Source organism: Triturus cristatus, chromosome 3_2, assembly GCF_964204655.1.
Source record: "Triturus cristatus chromosome 3_2, aTriCri1.1, whole genome shotgun sequence".
NCBI lineage: Eukaryota > Metazoa > Chordata > Amphibia > Caudata > Salamandridae > Triturus > Triturus cristatus.
This window is the reverse complement of record NC_140584.1, coordinates 1006279269-1006299152: the sequence shown is the minus strand read 5'-3', so window position 1 is coordinate 1006299152 and position 19884 is coordinate 1006279269. Positions and strand designations below refer to the sequence as shown.

Genomic DNA, 19884 nt, shown 5'->3' with positions numbered 1-19884 from the left:
CAAGGGGATCAGAAATTGCAACAACAAAGGTAAAAGAGCAAAAGCAGGCCCCTACACTGGAGAGAGCCCAGCTGGAGGGAAGCCCGACAGGCAGAAAACGAAAAGGACCACCACAGAAGACAAGCCACCCAGAGGGAGGCGAGCGCAGAAAAAACCAAGCTGAGGGTCCTCTCAGAACGGGGAGGAAGGGCGGGTCGTGAAGGAATCTGCAGCTAGAATCGTCTCTACCAGATACATCGTTACCGAAGGTAAGTAACTTGTACATCTGATAAAGACTACTAGCCGCAGATTCCTTAACGTATAATAGATACCCTAGCCATACCCAGATGGGAGGAGGGCCTGCGAGAGAGCCTCCCCACCAGAAGAGACAAGGGCCCCAGTAGGGGGCATGGCACAAGAACCAGAAAGAAAGACCAGGATATCCTAAGCCCAACCAAGGGAGAGCGCCCAACACCCCGCAGGGGCAGACAGCATCCCAAAAACCTCAAGGAACACAAGGTCCACCCCGAACTCAGTGAGAAGAGGTAGAGCCAGAGGCAGGGCCTACCGGAAGAAACATATGCACAGGGATAGAAAAGAGCCGAAAACACCAAGACCGCAAGCAGGGGACAAGGCCGGAACGTCGCCACCGTCAACAGCACAGGCGGAAAAAGAAAAGCACTGTAGCGCGAAGCCACAGCGGAACCAGAGGCAGGGGCGCAAGGAAACACAGCAAGGGCACGAAGGTGGAGCAGAACAAGCAGTCCCGCAAGGGCACGCGCCGCCAGCAACAGGCAACACCACGGAACAGCGCACCCAGGAAAAGACAGACGCCAGCCAAAGGCAGAAGCCAGGGAGGACCAGGACACACCCCAAGGAAGGGGCCGGACCAGACCCCCGAAGAAGTGGAGGAACCGGCAGAAAATAAGAGAGAGACGAAGGACGGGCCCAAGCCGGCCATCAGAACACAGGCCAAGGAAAGCCAACCCTCTGGAGCATCTGGCAGAGGACCATGCCATACACAGGACCAAAGTGCGGAACCGCCACAACACGATGCCGTAGACGGCAGGCTAGGCCGGCCGAACGACAAGGCGACAAGGAGGAGGACAGACCGAGGGCAAGCCGCACCAAAACAAGTGGCAAGAAAATTGCACCTGCGACATACCGTGATGCCACGGAGAGCAAGGAACCCGAAAGGGTGACCACACCTCCCCAGCACATGACAGAGCTATGTAATATCTACAAGTACCCCACATAGGGTAGGTTACGTCCCAAGAACCATGGGAACACCTCTTAGGAAAAACTTTCCGCAGCAGAGGACAAAACAGAAAGATCTGAAGAAAAAACCCGCAGGCGGCTTATCAAGCAGCCAATAAGGAAGAGACAGAAAGCCCAATCTCAAGGCCTTCCGGGCTTACCAACAGCCAAAACCACAAGACAACAAAGGGCCGGACCAGCAGCCAACAGCACCAAGGGCTCAACAAAAGGATCCCAAGGCACATCAACCATACAGAATACACAACCTGGGCTACCCTTTACTAGGCCCCAGGAAAACAAAGAGAGAACACCTCCCAAAACACAGACCGACATTCAGGTCACTGAGGTGGAGGAGGAGGGTGAAGCCCCACAAGAAACCTCTGAATGGCAGAATCCGCAGGGGCGTGGAACAACATAGTGCCATCAAAGGGGAGGTCAACCAGCCATTCCCTAACGTTTTCAGGGAAAACACTATCCCGTAGCTAGGCATGAGGCATGGCGACGAAGGGCCACTGAAGTAGCCATGGTACGACCAAGCACCTCCGAAACGTCCAGAGCCGAGCGAAGAATGAACGCCGCCAGCTCTCGGCCATACAACACATGGTGCCGCAGATCAACGCAGGCACCCTCCTGAGAAGCGGAAGACAGAAGGGACTCCGCCGAGTCCCATAAGCAAGAAGTGGCTCTGGCCAACACACAAAGAGTGTTAAGGGCCCGCAAAGCAGCGCTGGAAGAGGCGAAGATGTTGCGCCCCCAGGAATCAAACCAGCGGGCCTCCCGATGGCAAGGAGGGAAAGGCAGTCTGTAAAAGAGGGCCCCTGGTAGAAGGATGGAGGGAAAGACAGACAGGATCATGCGGAGCAGGCCGGTGGCGGTGCAAAAGAGGCTGGGGCACCGGGTCCCCCGTTGCAGGCCGCCCCCAAAAGAGAATTGTGGAGCGCAGCCTCGAAGGGCAGAAGCAGCTCCCGTCCACCAGAGCCCTGATGGAGAACCTCCAGCAGATGATCAGTGGGGAAATGGGCAGCTGGATCGCCCATACGCAAGATTCCCGCAGCCGTGGAAACAGCCCGAGCGAAGGCGGCACTCGCCTCCGTAGGGCCCACGGCGAGGAAAGCAGCTCCCCCGAGGGCGACGGCTGCAAGCTAAGGCGGCCACCCCCCAACCCAACCGGAGGAAGGAAAGGCCAAGCTCTAAAAGGAGGAGGGTGGACCGATGAATTGGGAACCTGAGGTGCCTCCGGCGAAGAGTGTGGGCGTGGGGACGGCGAAGAGCCGTCCTTAGAAGACGCCGGGGAAAAAGCCACGACGCGTTGACCCGTCTCCGGAGAAGATGAAACAAACAGCTGCCGAACCTCTGGAGAAGAGGGGGCGTCCGAACATAAAGATAAATGGGTTCATAACTGAATTAAATGTGAAGTAAGGAACAAGCCAACCATGAAAACAAATACAAAGATGACTCAGAGACACTTTGTTTACGGCTACCATAACCTTTGTCATTACTGTATGTAGTTGTACCAAGGGCTGAAAAGGCGTAGTCTTGTCTTTTGAATCAGGAGCATCAGTGTCTACATTTACTTCTGGACATTTAGGGAGAAGTTAGCTGTGGAACAGTTTTAGAAACTTCTTGAGTTTTTTTCAGTTGATGTGCCTTTTGCAGAAACGCGCATCTTCAGTGGATAAATAGCATTGAAAGTCTAAATTTTATCATTTCATTTCAATCTGTAAAATGTTCCCAAAAAGTACTAAGGCATGCATCGAGTCATCTTTATCTGCTGACTTCAGAATACATGTGCTGCTCTGGTAACAGGAGGGTCCTCTACAGGTATAAAATCATGAGTATTATCAATGTTCACTCTACTGTGTAAAACATTCAGTACCACCGTCATGGACATTTGACTGTTAGTTAAGAAACTGAAGGACAGAGGATATCTAAAACATCAGAAAGGGTTGCGGCTGACGAGAAAATGGAACAAGAGGAAGTCAACTGCATAATTAGGAGCAAGCATCCTTCCCCATAGGAAGGAAGAACTCCTCAGGCAATACTATATGATGTGTGTAAATCCACCACTTTCCAGTTCAACAATGTTAATTGATTCTGGTTGAATTGATATTGAATGATGAGAAACTACCTTCTGTACTTGACAAGATTCACCACAAATTGCACAATGTAACTCTGTGGGCTAACTATGGACATTTATGGTACAGATGCAGGTAAAGACTTTTTAAAATTCAATTCCCATTTCTTAAGTTAGTGTTTTTTCTTGTGTTTATTTTACATCTATGATAGCAAGGAACTGGACAAACAACAGTCACATCTTCTGATTTACATTCCGATTTTGGTGCCTTACTCTTCTTGTGCCTTTGTAGAGGTGTTTGTGAGTATCAGAATTGTATTTGGACATTTGTGTGTTAATCAGAGCTACACTAAAGCTAGGCAATACCAGATAGCAGCAGAGTCTGATAGCACGCATTTGTGAAGCATTGCTTACATAATCAGTGGAGTAAATGTATAAATATGGACATTTTGAATGGCACAGTAAATAGGAAATATGGGATGCTACATACCTGCACCTCATCTTCGACTACCCCTTCCGCTTGGCTAGCTCTGTCTGGATTAGATTCTGTGCGGGCAGGAACAGATTCATCAGTCTACAATGAAAGTGACAGAAAATAAGAAAACATAACTCATGTATAGATCAAACTGCACTAGTAGCTCCTTATTTAGAGAAGAGAAACAATGGAAGATTAATACTCTTCTGTAGAAATGTGGACAATACTCAACTGGGGGGGGGGGTTCCTTAAACATACCTTCTATATGGTGATCCTCCTGAAGAGTGTTTTACAGATTTAGCACACCCTCCTGAAATTGAAAGTGTTTCCAAACCACACAAATCCAAATTGAGCATTTGGTAGTAATCTGCTCGATATACCTACCTGCTACCATCATCTGATGGTTTTATTCAGTTTTTACATTGTATAACCTGTAAGTGCAGAAGAACTACAGTATCATGATGCTATCAAAATCAAGCAAGGATTGCTGTTTTCACTCATGAACTGTGATTCTAAAATATTAGCTGCCAGGTTGGATGGCACAGTTCCTATGTTGGTTCTGCCGAACGCCACTGTTCTGTGGTGTTTCCCCTGGAGTTACGCCTGCAAACAGGCAACATCTTCAGGGGAAACACTGAGGAAAAAGATGCAAGAATCAGCAAGGTAAATTCAATTCCTGTATGTATTTCCCTCCTTCCGGAATTACCGAGGATCCCAGTAATGGTAAATTCAGGGAATGGAAATAACAGGGATTTTTTACGGGCCACTTAAGAGGGTCCATGTATGCTCTACACAATATGGAACAAAGTACAAAGCCACCTCTAACTTTCATTCAAATGCAATAAGGCAAACACGTGTTTAAGGCAGTTAAAGGGATAGACATATTAAAATGCTCAACGAGAATTATCCATAATCCATTGAGACAAGGTCAATTTCGGAACGCTTTTCTGTTGTTTACACCAGCAAAAACAAAAAATAGCTGATCATCCACTCAGTTCTTAATCCTATCAATGTAGAAACTATGGGCACACTGTAAATGTAACCACTTTGGCCTTTCCTCCTCTTTAGATGGCTATGGCGGAGAAAAGAACACAGGAAGTGTAATGGACTGCCCACCTGGAAGTGTAACACTGCTTTCAGGAGAAATGTTGCACCAGTTTGGTAGCGGCTAAACAGACCAGGCTTGCAGCTTGCAGACACGACATGAAGAAGAGATGGTAATGGGAAATATGGTCTTCATAGGTAAAAGTCTCAGAGTACAGCTGTAAAGAGGCTTGAAAGGATCGCATATCAAGAACATTAGAACCAAATTGAGGTCCCACTACAGTATAATGATAGGGAGAAACACATGTGAAAGCCTTTTTAGAAAACACATTACAGCAAATGATTTAAATAACAAGGGCTAATAAGACAAACACAGGTAGGTCGCTAGTGCCTATAAGTAACCCTTAATAGTGCCTCACAGCAAAGCCTGGGCCAAAGATAACACAAACAAAAGTATATAAGGGTCAACCTTGCACCCGGCTACAAACCTGGAGCAGCGGCATGAAAAAACGGATTTGTTAGAAGGGCAGCGAGCAGCCAAAAGAACCACCTCAGTCCTTAGCTCAAAATTTCCCAATTGGTTCCATTCAACCTTTACTGTTCACCATCAGGAACAATCTTAAATCGAGAGACAGGAAAAATTCCAATAATAATACCACCCCACACCCTGTGAGAAAACTTTCATGGAGTTAGAAGGGACATTATTTTATTGTTTTTCAAAAACAAATACTCTCTTTGGGAGTTTGCATTCGAAAAAACAAAACAGTTAATAGTTTGGTGTACAGCCGTGAAACACCACAGTAGCCGTACACCAAACTTTTAGTACACTGAAAGGAACCGCCTTGAAAGAGGTTTCTTTCAATGTACAAAAATGACTAGGGGCAGGAGACATTTCTAAATGTGGTGGGTGGAGTACCTTCGGAATGGCAGAGGTAGTTTTCTCGGTCATCACAATGGACATTACTCCGTCCACCAATCTTTAAATCAGGCCTTCAGTCCCCATCCTTTTTGGGGACCAGAAAGGAACAGGACTGATAGTGCAGTTTTTTCTCTATTCAATCGAACCTTTGGCAAGCAAAACCATCAACTCTGTTGACAGAGGCATGACATGAGCTAATGACAAATGAGATGAAACTGGGGGAATGTGGGGAGGTGTATCCAGAAATGGAAAGGCAACTTAGATAATTTGAAGGACCCTTTGATCCAGTGTGCCAGTAAAGCAGGTAATGTTTGGTTCTGCCCCCTACCAGTCTGGAAGGTGAACTAAAGAGCTTTAGCAGCAATTCTTGGCAAAGAGAAGGGCAAGGAGTATTGCTGCTGCTGTTGGGCCTCACCCCTTGGTAACTCCTCTACCCTCAACCACCAAGAAAAGGTTTGTGTGGGGTACTGTATAGGGTAAGAGGGTTGCCAGTGGTCATATGCAACACCCTTATAGTATCCTCGGAACTTCCTGTATTGCTGATAGAACTGATGAGCAGACAACAGTAACATCAGTGAGCAGGCCGTAACTCTGCTGTCCTTAAATTTCTTCAAGATTGGATCAGCAGTCTCAACAAAGATACTAGATCCATCAAACGGCATGTCCAATAGGGAAGCCTAGACATTCCTTAAACATCTCGGACAATGCATTTAGCTATGTTGTCTAAGAATAACCTTGATCTCCCTCCATCAGTGTCAGAGTCGAAGGCTGACCTAGACTGGTGCCAGCGGGCAGAGGAAGTGATTTATCAAAGTAGAGGCTGCCCCCAAAAAGTGGTAGAAGATATGGGGCCCCTGGTAGAACTACCGGGGTGATTCTCTGGAAACGTGAATGTGTTGAGTGCTGGGCACAGATAAACCTGGCCCAGGTTAGGCGTGGAGCTAGTCTACAAACTGCTACTGGAATAAGCACCAATAATAATTGTAATTTTTGTACCCATGGGATGAGACGGAGCCTCCAGTTGTATATCACTCAAATTGTGCTGGGCCTGTATACCCGCAATGTAATTTCAGTATAAGTACTGTATAACGAGCTGGTTTAGAAAATGAAAAGATTTTTAGAAAAAGAATAACCTTGATGCCCACAGCATGGGTAAATTGATCCATAGTGTCCAAACCAGAATGTAGCCCATACTTTGCAACAACCTGATCATCACATACAGGATGCGTGAAGCTGTTGCACGTATCCTCTGGCAAGGCAGTCGCCACCTGGGTCATATCCCAAAGGGTGTGCGTGTAAACTACATTTAGGGAGAGCAAAGTCAAACTGGCAGAAGAAAAAACTTTCTTGCCCATAGCATTGATTCTTTTTTACTCTGTCCAATGGAGAAGTAGGAAAATAAATTGTGTTTGCTTTGCTAATGAAGAAGGTCTGTAGTTACAACGCTGAACACTGTCACCACATATGGTACTCCTGGTTTCATCGAACAGCAACTTAGGTTGTATATAATCTAATAACTTCCATTTGAACGCAATCTGAACACTGGCCGAATCAAGGAAGTTGGGGCACATTTCAGATAACAGGCCAAATTGCCAATGGACAAATTACCTCTTTACAGACTAAAGAATGGCCAAACGAAGTTTCACATACGTTTCCACGGAGAAAGACTTCAGTTTCCCCATTCTGACAACTGTAAACAAAAGGCAGGACCCATGTCTCATCTACAAATCTCTCCTCTTATGCCTCATATCTGCCTACTTTAAAATGTTTCAAACAAGATGTCAAATGAAACGTAGAAATTGACAGTGAGATTTCTAACGAAACAGAGCTAGTTCTAGGGAGTCAGCGCAGGCTTAGCGCAGAAAATGCAACAGGAGATCGATAAAAAAATTACGATGGAAGAGGTATTATCAGCTTTGAACTCCATGGCATTAGGAAAAGCGGCAGGTCCGGATAGAAACCCATTGGAACTAGACAAGGCAATTCTAGAGGAAATAGCCCTGCTGTTGTTAGAACTGTTCCTCGGAATACAATATAGTGGGATACCTCCTGAATCCTGGCGAGGAGCTGATATCGTGGTACTTAAAAAAAAAAAAGGGAAACCCGCTGACAACCCTGCCTCATACAGACCCATATCCCTTATGAACGCCGACACTAAACTATATTAAAAAAAATCGCAACTCGGCTGGGGAGGGGATCATAGCTCATCTGGTCTCACCATGGCACCATGGTTTTATACCAACAAGAGGCACAACGGATCACATCAGACAGACTGTAGCCCTGTTCGATATAACGGAGACAACTGGTGATAAGATGGCTATGATCCTCCTCGATGCCGAGAAGGCATTTGACCGCGTTTCATGGCAGTACTTGTACTTATGCTACAGAGAGGGTTTGGGCCTGGCAATGTACCACAGACCATAGGCGAGAATAAATATAATGGGACAAGAATCAAACTCCATCAATATTGCAAGAGGGACAAGACAGGGCTGTTCCTGTTCTCCCATACTGTTTGCCCTTTATATTGATATATTCATAGAGCAAATCCTTCAAGATCAGATAATTTCACCAGTCATCTGTAATGGGCATGACACAAAGATAATGGCTTACGCCAATGATTTGACAATTGTGACCACTGATTCAGAAAATACAATTTCCCAAATTCAGAAATTAGCCAGCGAGTATGGTCGTAAATCTGGTTATTTGCTGAATACCGAGAAAACCCAGATTCTATGTAACTCTAAATCCCCCTGCAATTACCCTAGAAGTTTAAATGAGGTAACCTATCTCGGTATCAAGATATGTAGCAATGTAGATTCCATTTGGAAAATAAATATGCTGCCGGTGATTAATAAGATCAGTACGGATTTACGCTGCCTAGATAGACTTCACTTATCACTTATAGGACGATGCAATATACTCAAAATGGTCATGCTTCCTAAGGTTTTATATAGGTTCAGGTCTATTCCTCTAGAAATTGAAGACTTATTTTTAAAGAAACTAGATACCATATTTAGCAACTTTGTCTGGAAATACTCAAAGATTCGACGATCCCTCAAATTCTTAACACTACCACAAGACCGGGGAGGATGGTCCGCTCCCAACCTTAGATATTATTATTATGCTACCTTCTTACAACAAATGGTTTCTGAGATTTCATCAGGTACCGGGGATATGTAATATGACATTGACAGGGCCCTCCCCATGATTTATGACCTAGCCATAGGAATAGCTGCAAAGGGAATATTCCTCCGACAGATAGAAACCAGTTACTACAAAAAAAAACAGATTTAAGGTGATAATAGCGATTGGAAAAATATGAAAAAGAATAGTAGGACTCATGAAAATACCAAAATACAATAGATACACGCCATTGTGGCGTTCTCCCCTCTTTCCCATTTCAATTTATGACAAATTAGGTAGGCAATGGGAGGAAAAGGGAATCTTGAAGGTGGGAGATCTTTATCTAATTGAACAAAGACTGTCGTTCTTTGAGCTACAGCAAAGGTATGGCATAACGACTGGAACATATCTTAAATATAAACAGCTTACCAACTTCCTAAATCAAATCAATGAGAGGGATTTGCTGTGAACAGAATTCTTTTAATAGAAACCATGTTTCAACCCCAGATAAGAATCAAAACCATATATGAAAATTTTGATAGATAGACTTCCTGACGATCTTGACGCAGTAGAAATTGAATGGGCTATTAGAATAGGTGATTTGGAAATCGATTTGTACAACTCAATAGCGATAGCCAAGGATACATTTCTCGCAGCCAACTTAAAAGCTCAACACTACTACACGATATATGACCTCGATTTTACTCCCGCAAAATTACATCGCTGGGGTAGAAGAGAGGACGATAAATGTCCCCGATGTGATCAAGGGCCAGTGGACACAATCCACATGTTTTATGGCTGCGAGAAATTGGACTCCTTGATAAAACAAATTGAGGAATTCTTATCAGCAGCAATCGATATCACAATTAACATAACTCCTACTCTAATGTTGTTAGGATATGATGAGAAGACACAATGTGGCCATCGTAAAAGCAACTTCGTTTTTATCTCGATAGCAGTGACTCAGCTTCTCATTGCTACACACTGGAAAGATGCGGATCCCCCTCTGTTTCAGGCTTGGTTAGGCCGCTTGCTTGCTATACATCACCTGGAGAAATCACTATATAAATGTAAAGGCCGATCTGCAAGCAGGAGAGGGAAGAAAATCTGGGCTCCTATGAAGAAATGGATTGGGAAACAATCCGGTATCTAAGCACTTAGACTGAACCATGGTTTTAGATCTTATGATGGTAAATAATTGATTAGAGACTTTTTTTCTTGTTTTTTTTTTACTCTATGAATTGTTGGAAAACAAGCTCTTGCACAGTTAAATTTTAGCTACATTTGTATTTAGAATTGCTCATGTATGTATATTTTTGTATTTTGTATACTCCCAATAAAAAAAATTAAAAAGAAATTGACAGTGAGATAAATCCGTGGAAGGAAATTTCTCTAAATGCTCTATCCTTAACATTATGTAATTCTGTGAACATGTTCATTTAAAAGGCAAAAATAAGTCAGTCAAATTCAGGTATTTCCAAGGCACTCAATTCAAATTTAAAATCTACAACGTCCAACTTAATTGCATAATCAATCTAAGCTGACTTTGCCTGTGCTGGGGCAGGGACATGTCACATTGCATGATATCGAAGGCGATTGAACAATGTTATTCAGAGAATAAATCCTAGTCGACAATGTGATCATGCCGTTATCAGCAACAGCCAAAGTCTTTTCCAAATTAGTCCTGTCAATTTCTTCTAGACGTTCAACAGCTTCCTGCTGGGAAACTTCCTAAAGTTCATTGTATAAAAAGCGTTTAGGACGTGGTGATCTAGGACCCAACAAGAAATTTGGGAAATCCATGTCATCAGAAAGGAGAGACACGTGTTTCTTAACTTCAGTTAAAGTTGAATGTTGTAACCATTGCTGATTGATGTCTGACTAATCCAAAGAAAAGTCATCAATATTGGCAATGTAGCCAGAGGCAGCCTATGCAAAAACAATGACCTCACGGGGCTAAATGGAACTGGTAGGTGCCTCCGAAGGTGGTTGGTAATAACTAATTTCGTTGTTAGAAATAGCAGTTGAAGACTGTGAATTCACATATGGTGTGTTTACAGTGTCAGCATTAGTAAAAGAAAGTAGTAATGTAATGTAATGTAAAAAGAGCTTATAGAGCGCACTGCAACTCATCGAGCATCCTGGCATCGAACAACCTCTTTGCATTATTTATACCGATGTGCTGTGCTTTGCAAAGATCTCATTAAATTTCAATAGATTTTGGTTGTGCAAATTGTGGTCCCTCTGCAGCGCATGGGATGTTTTATGAACAAAAACCAGATCATTGTATGGATATCTCCAGTGATGGAAAACTGACTTGGTCCTTGAAAGCACATATCAGTGTATCCATCACTTATAAAAGAAAGACCATATGGAGCTGTGAGGATAAGGTGACAAATAGGAAGGAAGGTTGTAAATCCTTTAGAGCAAACAAGTGGGAAAAAGCAACACAGAGGGCCATGGGGCCAGAAACAACAGACAGCGGGGGTGGTGGAGGCAAAATGAAGAACGAGGGTTGGGGGAAGCAAAAAGGATTGCGAAACGGAGTTGAAACAACATGGAAGTATGGGAAACAGGCAGCAATGACAGTTAACAATTAAATTTAATTTTGAAGAAATATAAAATGCTGCAAGGTTCACAGTTTGTAGCATGGATAGTGATTAGACAATTTTATTTTATGGTTTATATCTTTCTTTATTCATTTTTAAGATGCAAAGATGAACATTAGCCGCCACCTACATCCCATGGCCGGTAAGGAGCAATACTGAAAGATCATTCAACAAAAGTGGTGAGAAGAGTAGTAGAAGATAAGATGAAGGAAGAAAGGAGTTAGGGAAAATAGTAGCTGAAGTAGGGAACTGGCTAACCCCTGTCTTGCTAGTGGTCACAGAACGGGTTAAGTCTTTGGCGGGGTTGGTAGCTGGTCTGGGCCTGTGTGGTAGTGAGACGGAGCACTCCCAGTCATCGTGGGCAAGTAAGTTCCACGAATTCGGAGGAAAGAAAGTCGATAGAGTTACCCCATGTTTTATCGAACCTGGGGAGAGTGCAGGACAAGCCTGCTGTGTTCTTTTCCATGCCTACCATCTCCCATATCCGATACAACCAATCTAATTGGGTTGGAACCTCGTCAGTTCCCCACCTTGACAGTAGTACCTCTTTGGCGGCTCCCAGGGTTAAGGTGATAGCTCTTCCTCTGCATGATTTAAGGGGGTAGGTCAGGGGGTTAGGCAATCCCAACAGGGTGTGACTGGGGAATCTGGGTATTTCGGTGTGATGGATGGAATCTACTTCCTGAAGGATTGTGTTCCAAAAGTGCTGTATTTTCGGGCAATGCCAGAGAATATGGGTGAGCTTACCCGGATGTCCACAGTTATGCCAACATAAGTCACTAGCACCGGGTTTCCATTTTGCAAGTCTAAATGGAGTTTAGTACCAATGGTGGGCTATCTTTAAAAACATCTCCTTTCCTGTGGTGCTGCAAGAGGAGGCTCTGGCCCTGTGTAAGATGTCTTGCCATTCTTTGGGTGAGAACTACCGCTCCAGCTCCGCTTCCAATCTACGCTGCACTGGGGTTTTACCACTGTGTTTAGGCTTATTGAGGAAGGAGTAGAAGTCAGAGAATAGGCGCTTGTCTGATGTGCATGTGATGTACCATAGTTCAAATTTTGTGAGAGGGCGGTTAGCATGAGGTTGTGCATGTGGTCGGGTTACCCAGTGTCGAATCGCCAAGTATTGCCAATAAGTGTCTCAGGGGAGTACAAGACCAGATACCAACGTGGCAAAGTCCATAATCCCTTTCTCGTCGAATAGGTCACCTATCCTTTTACAGTTGGCTTCTTGCCATTTCAAATACCCATTCCATACCAGCGCTGGGTGTGGGGGGAATGGGGGGGGGTCTGGGTTGCCTATGATGGGGGTTAGCGGGGAAACGGGGGTCGAGAGGTCATTGGTCTCCTGCATTCTGTCCCATGCCCCCATAGTAGCCTTCAGCACTGGTGATAGATAAGCTCCTACTGGGCTATGTCGTTTGGGTAGCCAAGGGACATTCCATATGTGCATCCCCGCAATGCAGCTGTCAATGAAGCACCAATGTTTCTCAGATTCTAGCTTATACCACTCGATCATATAGCACAGCTGTGCTGCTTGGAAATACTTCACTAGGTGTGGTACCCCCAGTCCCCTGCCTGCCTGACTAAGAAAAGCTTGATGTCGTGCCATACGGACTCTTTTCCCTTCCCAGATAAAGTTCAGAATTAGGTGTTGCAATTGCGACAGTATTTGGGGTGGTGGGCTCAGTGGTGACGTCTGCATCACAAAGAATGCGGGGCAGGAGGGCCATTTTAACAGCTGCCAACCTACCCAGCCAGGAAATGGCGTGCTTCCTCCAGCTGAGTAGTTTCCGCCGGGGTTTGTCCAGCAAGGCAGAGTAGTTGACCTTGGCCATCCTTTCCATTGTGGGGAATATTTGCAGCCCCAAGTATGAAACGCCTCCTTGTGACCATGCGAAGGGGTATTCCTGCCTCAGCTGCTCCTGCATCCCGTGGGGAAGGGTGAGGCTAAGAGCCTGCATTTTTTAAGATTGATCTTGAAGCCCGAGACCCCACTGAAAGCTGTGAACTCCTCCAATAGGGGAGGAAGAAACAACATTGGCTGCATGAGGAACAACATCACGTCATCCGCATAGGGATATTTTGTGCTCTCTGTCTCCTATACGGATTCCACTGATCGTCTGGAGTTGAAGGACCCTCTCTGCAAATGGCTCCATATAGAGCATGAAGAGTAAGGGGGACAGAGGGCACCCTTGGCAACTACACTGTCCAATTTGCACTGATCGGGAAGTCTTTTCGGCGTCGACCGATAAAAGAACCGTAGGTTGTTGTGTGCGCTGGGTTTTGTCCAGTAAGTGACAGAGGCGCCTCGTTCTGTCGCCACAGCTGCGCTATGGGATGAAGCCTGATTGTTCTGGGTCAACTAGACCTTGCATGTGTGGAGTCAGCCGTGCCGCCAATATGCTAGTGAAACTCTTTGGATCCACATTCAATAGAGAAATTGGACGGTATGAGGCGCACTCCGTCGGGTCTTCACTGAAATTGTTAAAAAGACGGACCAAGATGGGAATGAGCACCGGAGCAAAAGCTTTGTACAAATCTACTGAGAATCCATTCTCCCAGGCACCTTGCCTGTCGGGAGCTTCTGTATAGCGCGCAGGACCTCCTCCGGACGGATGTCAACGTCCATTGCCTCTACATAGTCCCCGGCCGCAGTCTCGTTTAAGTATTCTGCCGTATACAATGTGGTGTAGGAGGCCTCCAACTCGGCCGCAATGTCTGAATTCCCCTGGAGAAGTTCTCCTTGGGGGTTCTTTATACCAGCAATGCAACGTGTGTTTGTCTGCGACCGCAGAAGGTGCTCTAGCAATTTCCCAGCCTTGTTTCCCCCTTCATAGTAACGCTGCTTAGTATGCAGGAGTGCATATTCCGCCTGATCATAGTCCAGCACCTTCAGTTGCCTCCGCACGGTATTAAGGTGCCTACGTGCCTGACCAGCTCCTGTGTGGCGGTGAACCCGTTCTAGATCCCTGACCGGCGCCTCAAGTAGCTCTCTTTTATGTCTCCTGTCCTTATTGAGCACAGCCTCGATAGACAAGAACCAGCCCCTAATTACCGCCTTGAAGGTACCCAGACCTGGGGAAGCGGGACCGATCCGATATTGTTAGTTGCTATATAATCTTGGATCGCTGCTTGTATATCAGCAATATTAGAGTCATATGTGAATAACTTATGATTGAGCCTCCACGAGCGCTGGCGGGGTGGTCCCCTCCGGCAGGCGTAAAACCAGTGCGATTGCAGAGTGATCCGATAGGGCCACTGTCCCCATTGTTACGTCCTGGATGTAGCCCTTTACCCATTGAGAAGCCCAGAGCAAGTCAATCCTCGCATAGGTTTGGTGCGACGCCGGGAAGAAGGTGTATTTTCGGGCTGTAGCATTGCCGTGTCTTCAAGCGTCTGTCAGACCCATCTCCTCAAGTCTCTGGAGCATGGATTCAGAGAGATATCCCGAATGGCCCACCCGTGATAAGGATCTGTCCAGTTGTGGGTCTGGCACGATCCTAAAATCCCCCCCTAGCACTAAGTCCTCGTCTGGCAAGTCGCCAACCACGTTTAGTGTATCCTGAAGAAAAGATTCCTTGTGCTCATTAGGGCTGTATATGGAGGCAATAGTGTAGGTTTGGGAGCTCACCAGCATTCGCAATGCTAACATCCTGCCTGGAATTTCTCCGTGTACCTCCCTAACAGTTCCTGGGAAGTGGGATGCTACTAGTATGGCCACCCTCACCTCCTTCCCATGGGTTGAGGAAAAATACTGTCTGTCATACCATTTGGAGCGGAGATGCCTCCAATCTGCATGCATTAAGTGGGTCTCTTGCAATAAGCAAATATCGCAACCCTCCTCTCTAAGCAATGCAAGTAGGGCATGCCACTTAACTGGGTTATTTAGTCCCCGGACGTTGAAGCTCATTATCTTAGCCTTAATCGTGGACATACGAGTCTCCTGGATAGCATGACGAGAACCATGTCAGAGGTTGCGCTGAAGTAGGGACACATTCCCTCCCTTCAAAAGCCACCCATGTCCTTATGTGATTTCCTGACTCATAGACAGATAAGACCAGCACTGACTCCCACCCCCAAACACCCCAAGATCGTTGGTTCTCGTGCTGGATGACCGCCCATGTCCCAACAGTTGTATCAAGTTTGTCATATTGGCCTGTGTGAGTGATTAAAGCGCCACATGGGATGGGAGCGACCCCAGTGCCTGACCGACCTCCTTTCGGGTGAACCGTGAGTGCCCCCTTGATTCAGTGCGGCCACAAACCATTCCCCTACCGCTCCTCCCCTCCTGTGACACCTGTGGAAGTAGGAATTCCCTTCAGCAGAGAAAAAAGAAGTAGCGAAAAGAAGGAATAGAGAGAGCAGGCATGCAAACAAACATTGAAAGGTGCCAAAATCTTGGCATAAACCGCACTATGGTGCATGGGTCCATGTGTCCATAAGGTGGTCATCCGGTCGTCTAACGTGAGCTCCCTCTGTCAAGGCCGGGTTTCTTCATCTCTAGGCTTAACTCAGCGTTTCTATGTCTCAGCCATTTAGGCAGACCACGTGGCCCGCTTTCAGATGTTTTGGTTGTCTCCGGTTTCGTTTCGGCTCTGTATTTGTCGGATCAGCGCCTCTCAGTAGCTGTGGGTTTGGTGGGTTTCTCATGCCTAGTTCCCCTCCTTCATCCAGATTTTTTCTGCTCGCGAGCAGTGTGGTCTTCAGCAGACCGTGCAGAGGACTCCCCCCCTCCTCCAGGTTGAGCCCAAGTACCTCCTGTGCCTCCTTCAGTGATCGCACAGAACGCAGCTCCTTATCTCATACAAAGGAAAGCCGAAAGGGGTGGCCCCAACGATACCGGACTCCCTTGTTGTGCAAGTAGGCTGTGGCCGGCCTCAGAGCCTTACGTCATTGGAGAGTCAGTGGTGACAAGTCTTGGTAAATGCCAACCTGCAACCCCTCAAATGCCAGTGTTGCTTTGTCCCTGGTGGCAGCCATGATGATCTCGTTCTGTTGGAAAGAGTGGAGACATGTGAGAATGTCCTGTTGTTGTCCCGGATCCCTAGCTGGGCGGCCAGCGCGATGAGTGCGGTCTAGGATGATTTCCTTGACGCCGAGTGCCGGAGCCACATGACGGAAGGAGCGGATCACCCATTTTTCTAACTTCCCCCCGTCGGCCAAGAGAGGTACGCCTTTGATGTGTATGTTGGACCTCCGAGAGCGATTCTCAAGGTCTTTGAGGCAGAGGTATAGCTCCTCGTTCCAGTCCCTGAGCTCCAGCAACTCATTGGTCTGCTCAGTAATCTCTTCCCTCCGATCGCCATTCCTTTCCAAAGAGTCGACCCGATCGCCGATCTCCTGCACCTCCGCTCTGATTTGCTTGATGTCATTGGCGATGTCCTGTCTTAGGCTCGCGAAAATCCTCTCAGGGTCCCGAATAGTTGCTCCAGGAAGCCTCGAGTGATGGGTGCCTATTGACACTTACAAGTAGAATCCACCTCCTTCTCCTGTTGTTGGGCCATCGACTGATCCCCCTTCTTGGGACCTGGCTTCTGCAGGAGATCCTTGATTGTGCGGTCTTTCTTTGTACGATGTGTGGTCATCTCTGCGGGTCCCTTACACTCGCTCTCTGGCAGCGCGATCACTCAGAGTCAGCCCGGGCCTGAACTCAGGTCCCCTCAGGTTTCTCCGTCTAGGCGAGGCAATGGTGCTCCTCTGTATGGGCCCAGTCACCAGGTGCCTGTTGTGCGTAGTTCCGACGCTGTGGATTCAGGCCTATGCACTGTGACTCTGCTAGCCACATTACAAAGGGCCCTGGAAGCTCAGGCCCTCTTAGCATCAGGGCTGGCAGTAGGACCCAGGCAGTGTGGCGTGCTGCTGTGGAAGGCCGGACTCACGGCGTACAACACTGTAGCTGGTTCTCAAGACTGCCTAAAGGCGCCAATGTGTGGGAAAAGCCCTTCCCCGATCGTCGCGTCCTAGGACCCTGCTTTGGACTGCGGACACCTCTCCACTCTCTGGGCGCTGTGCTCTGGGCAGTGTGCTCTGGGCGGTGGTTGGGGACAAACCAGCTCTATCCCCTGCCCGGGCGTATCAGCTGTATGGTGCCTGGGCCCCGAGGCTTAACGGCCCGGTCACACCCCTTTGCCGTCCTCCGCAGCTGCACCCAGCACACCTTTTGTCCTACGGCTCCCACCTTTGGTGATCCGCCCTCGAGGCCCACAGTTCAACGCCGCCAAGGTCCAGCAATAAGGGGAAGCAGAGCAGCTTCACCCAGGGCGCCGTCTGATTCACCACAGGGCCCCAGTATCGTGCGGTTCCTCCCGAGCGGGCCTCGGCACGACCAGGCCCCCACTTCTTAATTAACCTCAGGTGGAATTCGGCCAGACTAACGTGGCAGGTGCTCCCCTCCAAGCGGCGGGCTCCTCACAGCAGCTTCGGATCCAGATACAGCGCCTCATTCGACTCCAGTCAGCAGGCTCCTCCACTCTCCTCACCTTCACTCCCGGGCAGCAGGTAAAATTGCGTCGCACCGGGGACGGGTCTGACACTGCCAGCAGGCCTTATCAGGTTATTCATATGTGCCCAGTATGCAGGAAGGCCAGGCACAGCCAAGGTTCGCCCCCACCGCCGCATTGGGCACCCACTTAGCTCACGGAGGGCGCCCAGCGGTATCTCCGGCCCAGCTCATGCTCAGTGTCTGGAGGTAGGCCTCCCGGGGCGCCGGCAGCAGCTTCTCCGCTTCTGGATCGGGTCCAACACCGTCCTCAGGTCCCCGCGGGTGGTCTGTGTGTGCTCGGTGTACTTAGGGGCAGTTTCGAGCTGGCCAGAGACCCATTATGGCTGTTTGGAGCTAATGAACCGGCCTGGGCGAGCGAAGCTCTCTGGAAATGCAGCTACTCTGCTGCCATCTTGGTCACGCACCCCGACAATTTTGTTTTAGAGCATGCACAACGACTGTTAGGTCCCAAAATTTACAGCAAACATAGACAGAGATGCAAGAGCTGGCAAAGAGAAAGATTATACCCGGATGTTGTTGCATACAGAGACGGTCAGTACCCATTGCTACAGGGAGGACCTGGCGTGGCAGTTCGGCTTAACGGGTAAAGACAGCTTTTCATATGGTTGGGTTTAAACTGGAATGGCATGGGGAGAAGAAAAACGATGGATTTAGTCCCACATCTCTGTACTGGGGTGAGTGTTTGACATTGTTCAGCATTCTGTCCTTCAATTGTTCTTTTTGCATTTGTCACCGCAAGTGGGACGGGTATGCCCAGACATGGGTCCTGTGCTCTCCATTCCACTGAATGCCTGTCTGAAGAGGGGGTGTTACCGCAAAACCGGTCCCAGGATGCTTGTTAGGGTCCAGGGAGGACCTGGCCTGGCAGTTCGAGCTGGACTGTTCCCATGGAGTGCAGGGTCAAGACTGATTTGCATATAGCTGGGTTTAAAATGGAAAGGCTCGGCGAGCAATAAAACGTTGGATTTAGGCCCCGATCTCTGTCTTGGGGTGAATGTTTAACATTGTTCGGCATTCTGTCCTTCAAATATTATTTTTTCACAGTACCCATTGCTCAGGCAGCCTTCAACTCATGTCTCAACAACAGAAACACAGAAGATCATTCAATCTAAGTAGTGCCGATTCACTGTTACAGCGATTTAATGATGGCACTGCGCATGCAACGTAACCAGGTGCACAGGATATGACCAGTACTGCAAGAACACACTGCCTGCCACGGGAACTCTAAATTACAGCATGAGGCATAAGTGTGCAGAAGCCCTGTAGCATCTTACAGCATCCTGTGCTGCATCCAAAGAGGGCAATGGAGGAAGGCAAAAGAACTACAGAAAAGACTAAAAAAAAGAACAGAAAATGTTTAGGTGACAAAAGAGAAGAGGAGAAGAGAGCAGGGATGGGAGATAGAAGGGAAAAGGGACAGAGAGCAGGGGTGCGGAAAATAAAAAGGGAGAAAAGTGCAGGGGTGGAAGGGGAAAAGAGCGTTTGGGGAAAGAAGAAAGAGAGCAAGGGTGGGGGGAGAGAAGGAAGAGTGCAAAGACGGGCGAGAAAAGAAAGAGAGCAAGGGCATGCAAGAGAAGGAAGAGTGCAAGGGCATGCAAGAGAAGGAAGAGTGCAAGGGCGTGAAAGAGAAGGAAGAGTGCAAGGGCATGCAAGAGAAGGAAGAGAGCAAGGGCATGCAAGAGAAGGAAGAGTGCAAGGGCGTGAAAGAGAAGGAAGATGGAAAGGGCATGCAAGAGAAGGAAGAGTGCAAGGGCATGCAAGAGAAGGAAGAGTGCAAGGGCGTGCAAGAGAAGGCATGCAAGAGAAGGAAGAGTGCAAGGGCATGCAAGAGAAGGAAGAGTGCAAGGGCATGAAAGAGAAGGAAGAGTGCAAGGGAAGGCGAGAGAAGAGTGCAAGGGAAGG

At 47.5% G+C, this 19884-nt stretch overlaps 1 protein-coding gene across 3 annotated transcripts in view; it reads right to left on the bottom strand.

Moving 5' to 3' along the window:
• The window catches only part of RFFL (ring finger and FYVE like domain containing E3 ubiquitin protein ligase), a 423271-nt gene that overhangs the window by 104404 nt on the left and 298983 nt on the right, over nucleotides 1–19884 (bottom strand). For all 3 annotated transcript variants that reach the window (XM_085649647.1, XM_085649645.1, XM_085649646.1), the window contains one exon: nucleotides 3801–3884. In XM_085649647.1, coding sequence (XP_085505773.1) covers nucleotides 3801–3884 — 84 coding nt within the window. The remainder of the gene's footprint in view (nucleotides 1–3800; nucleotides 3885–19884) is intronic.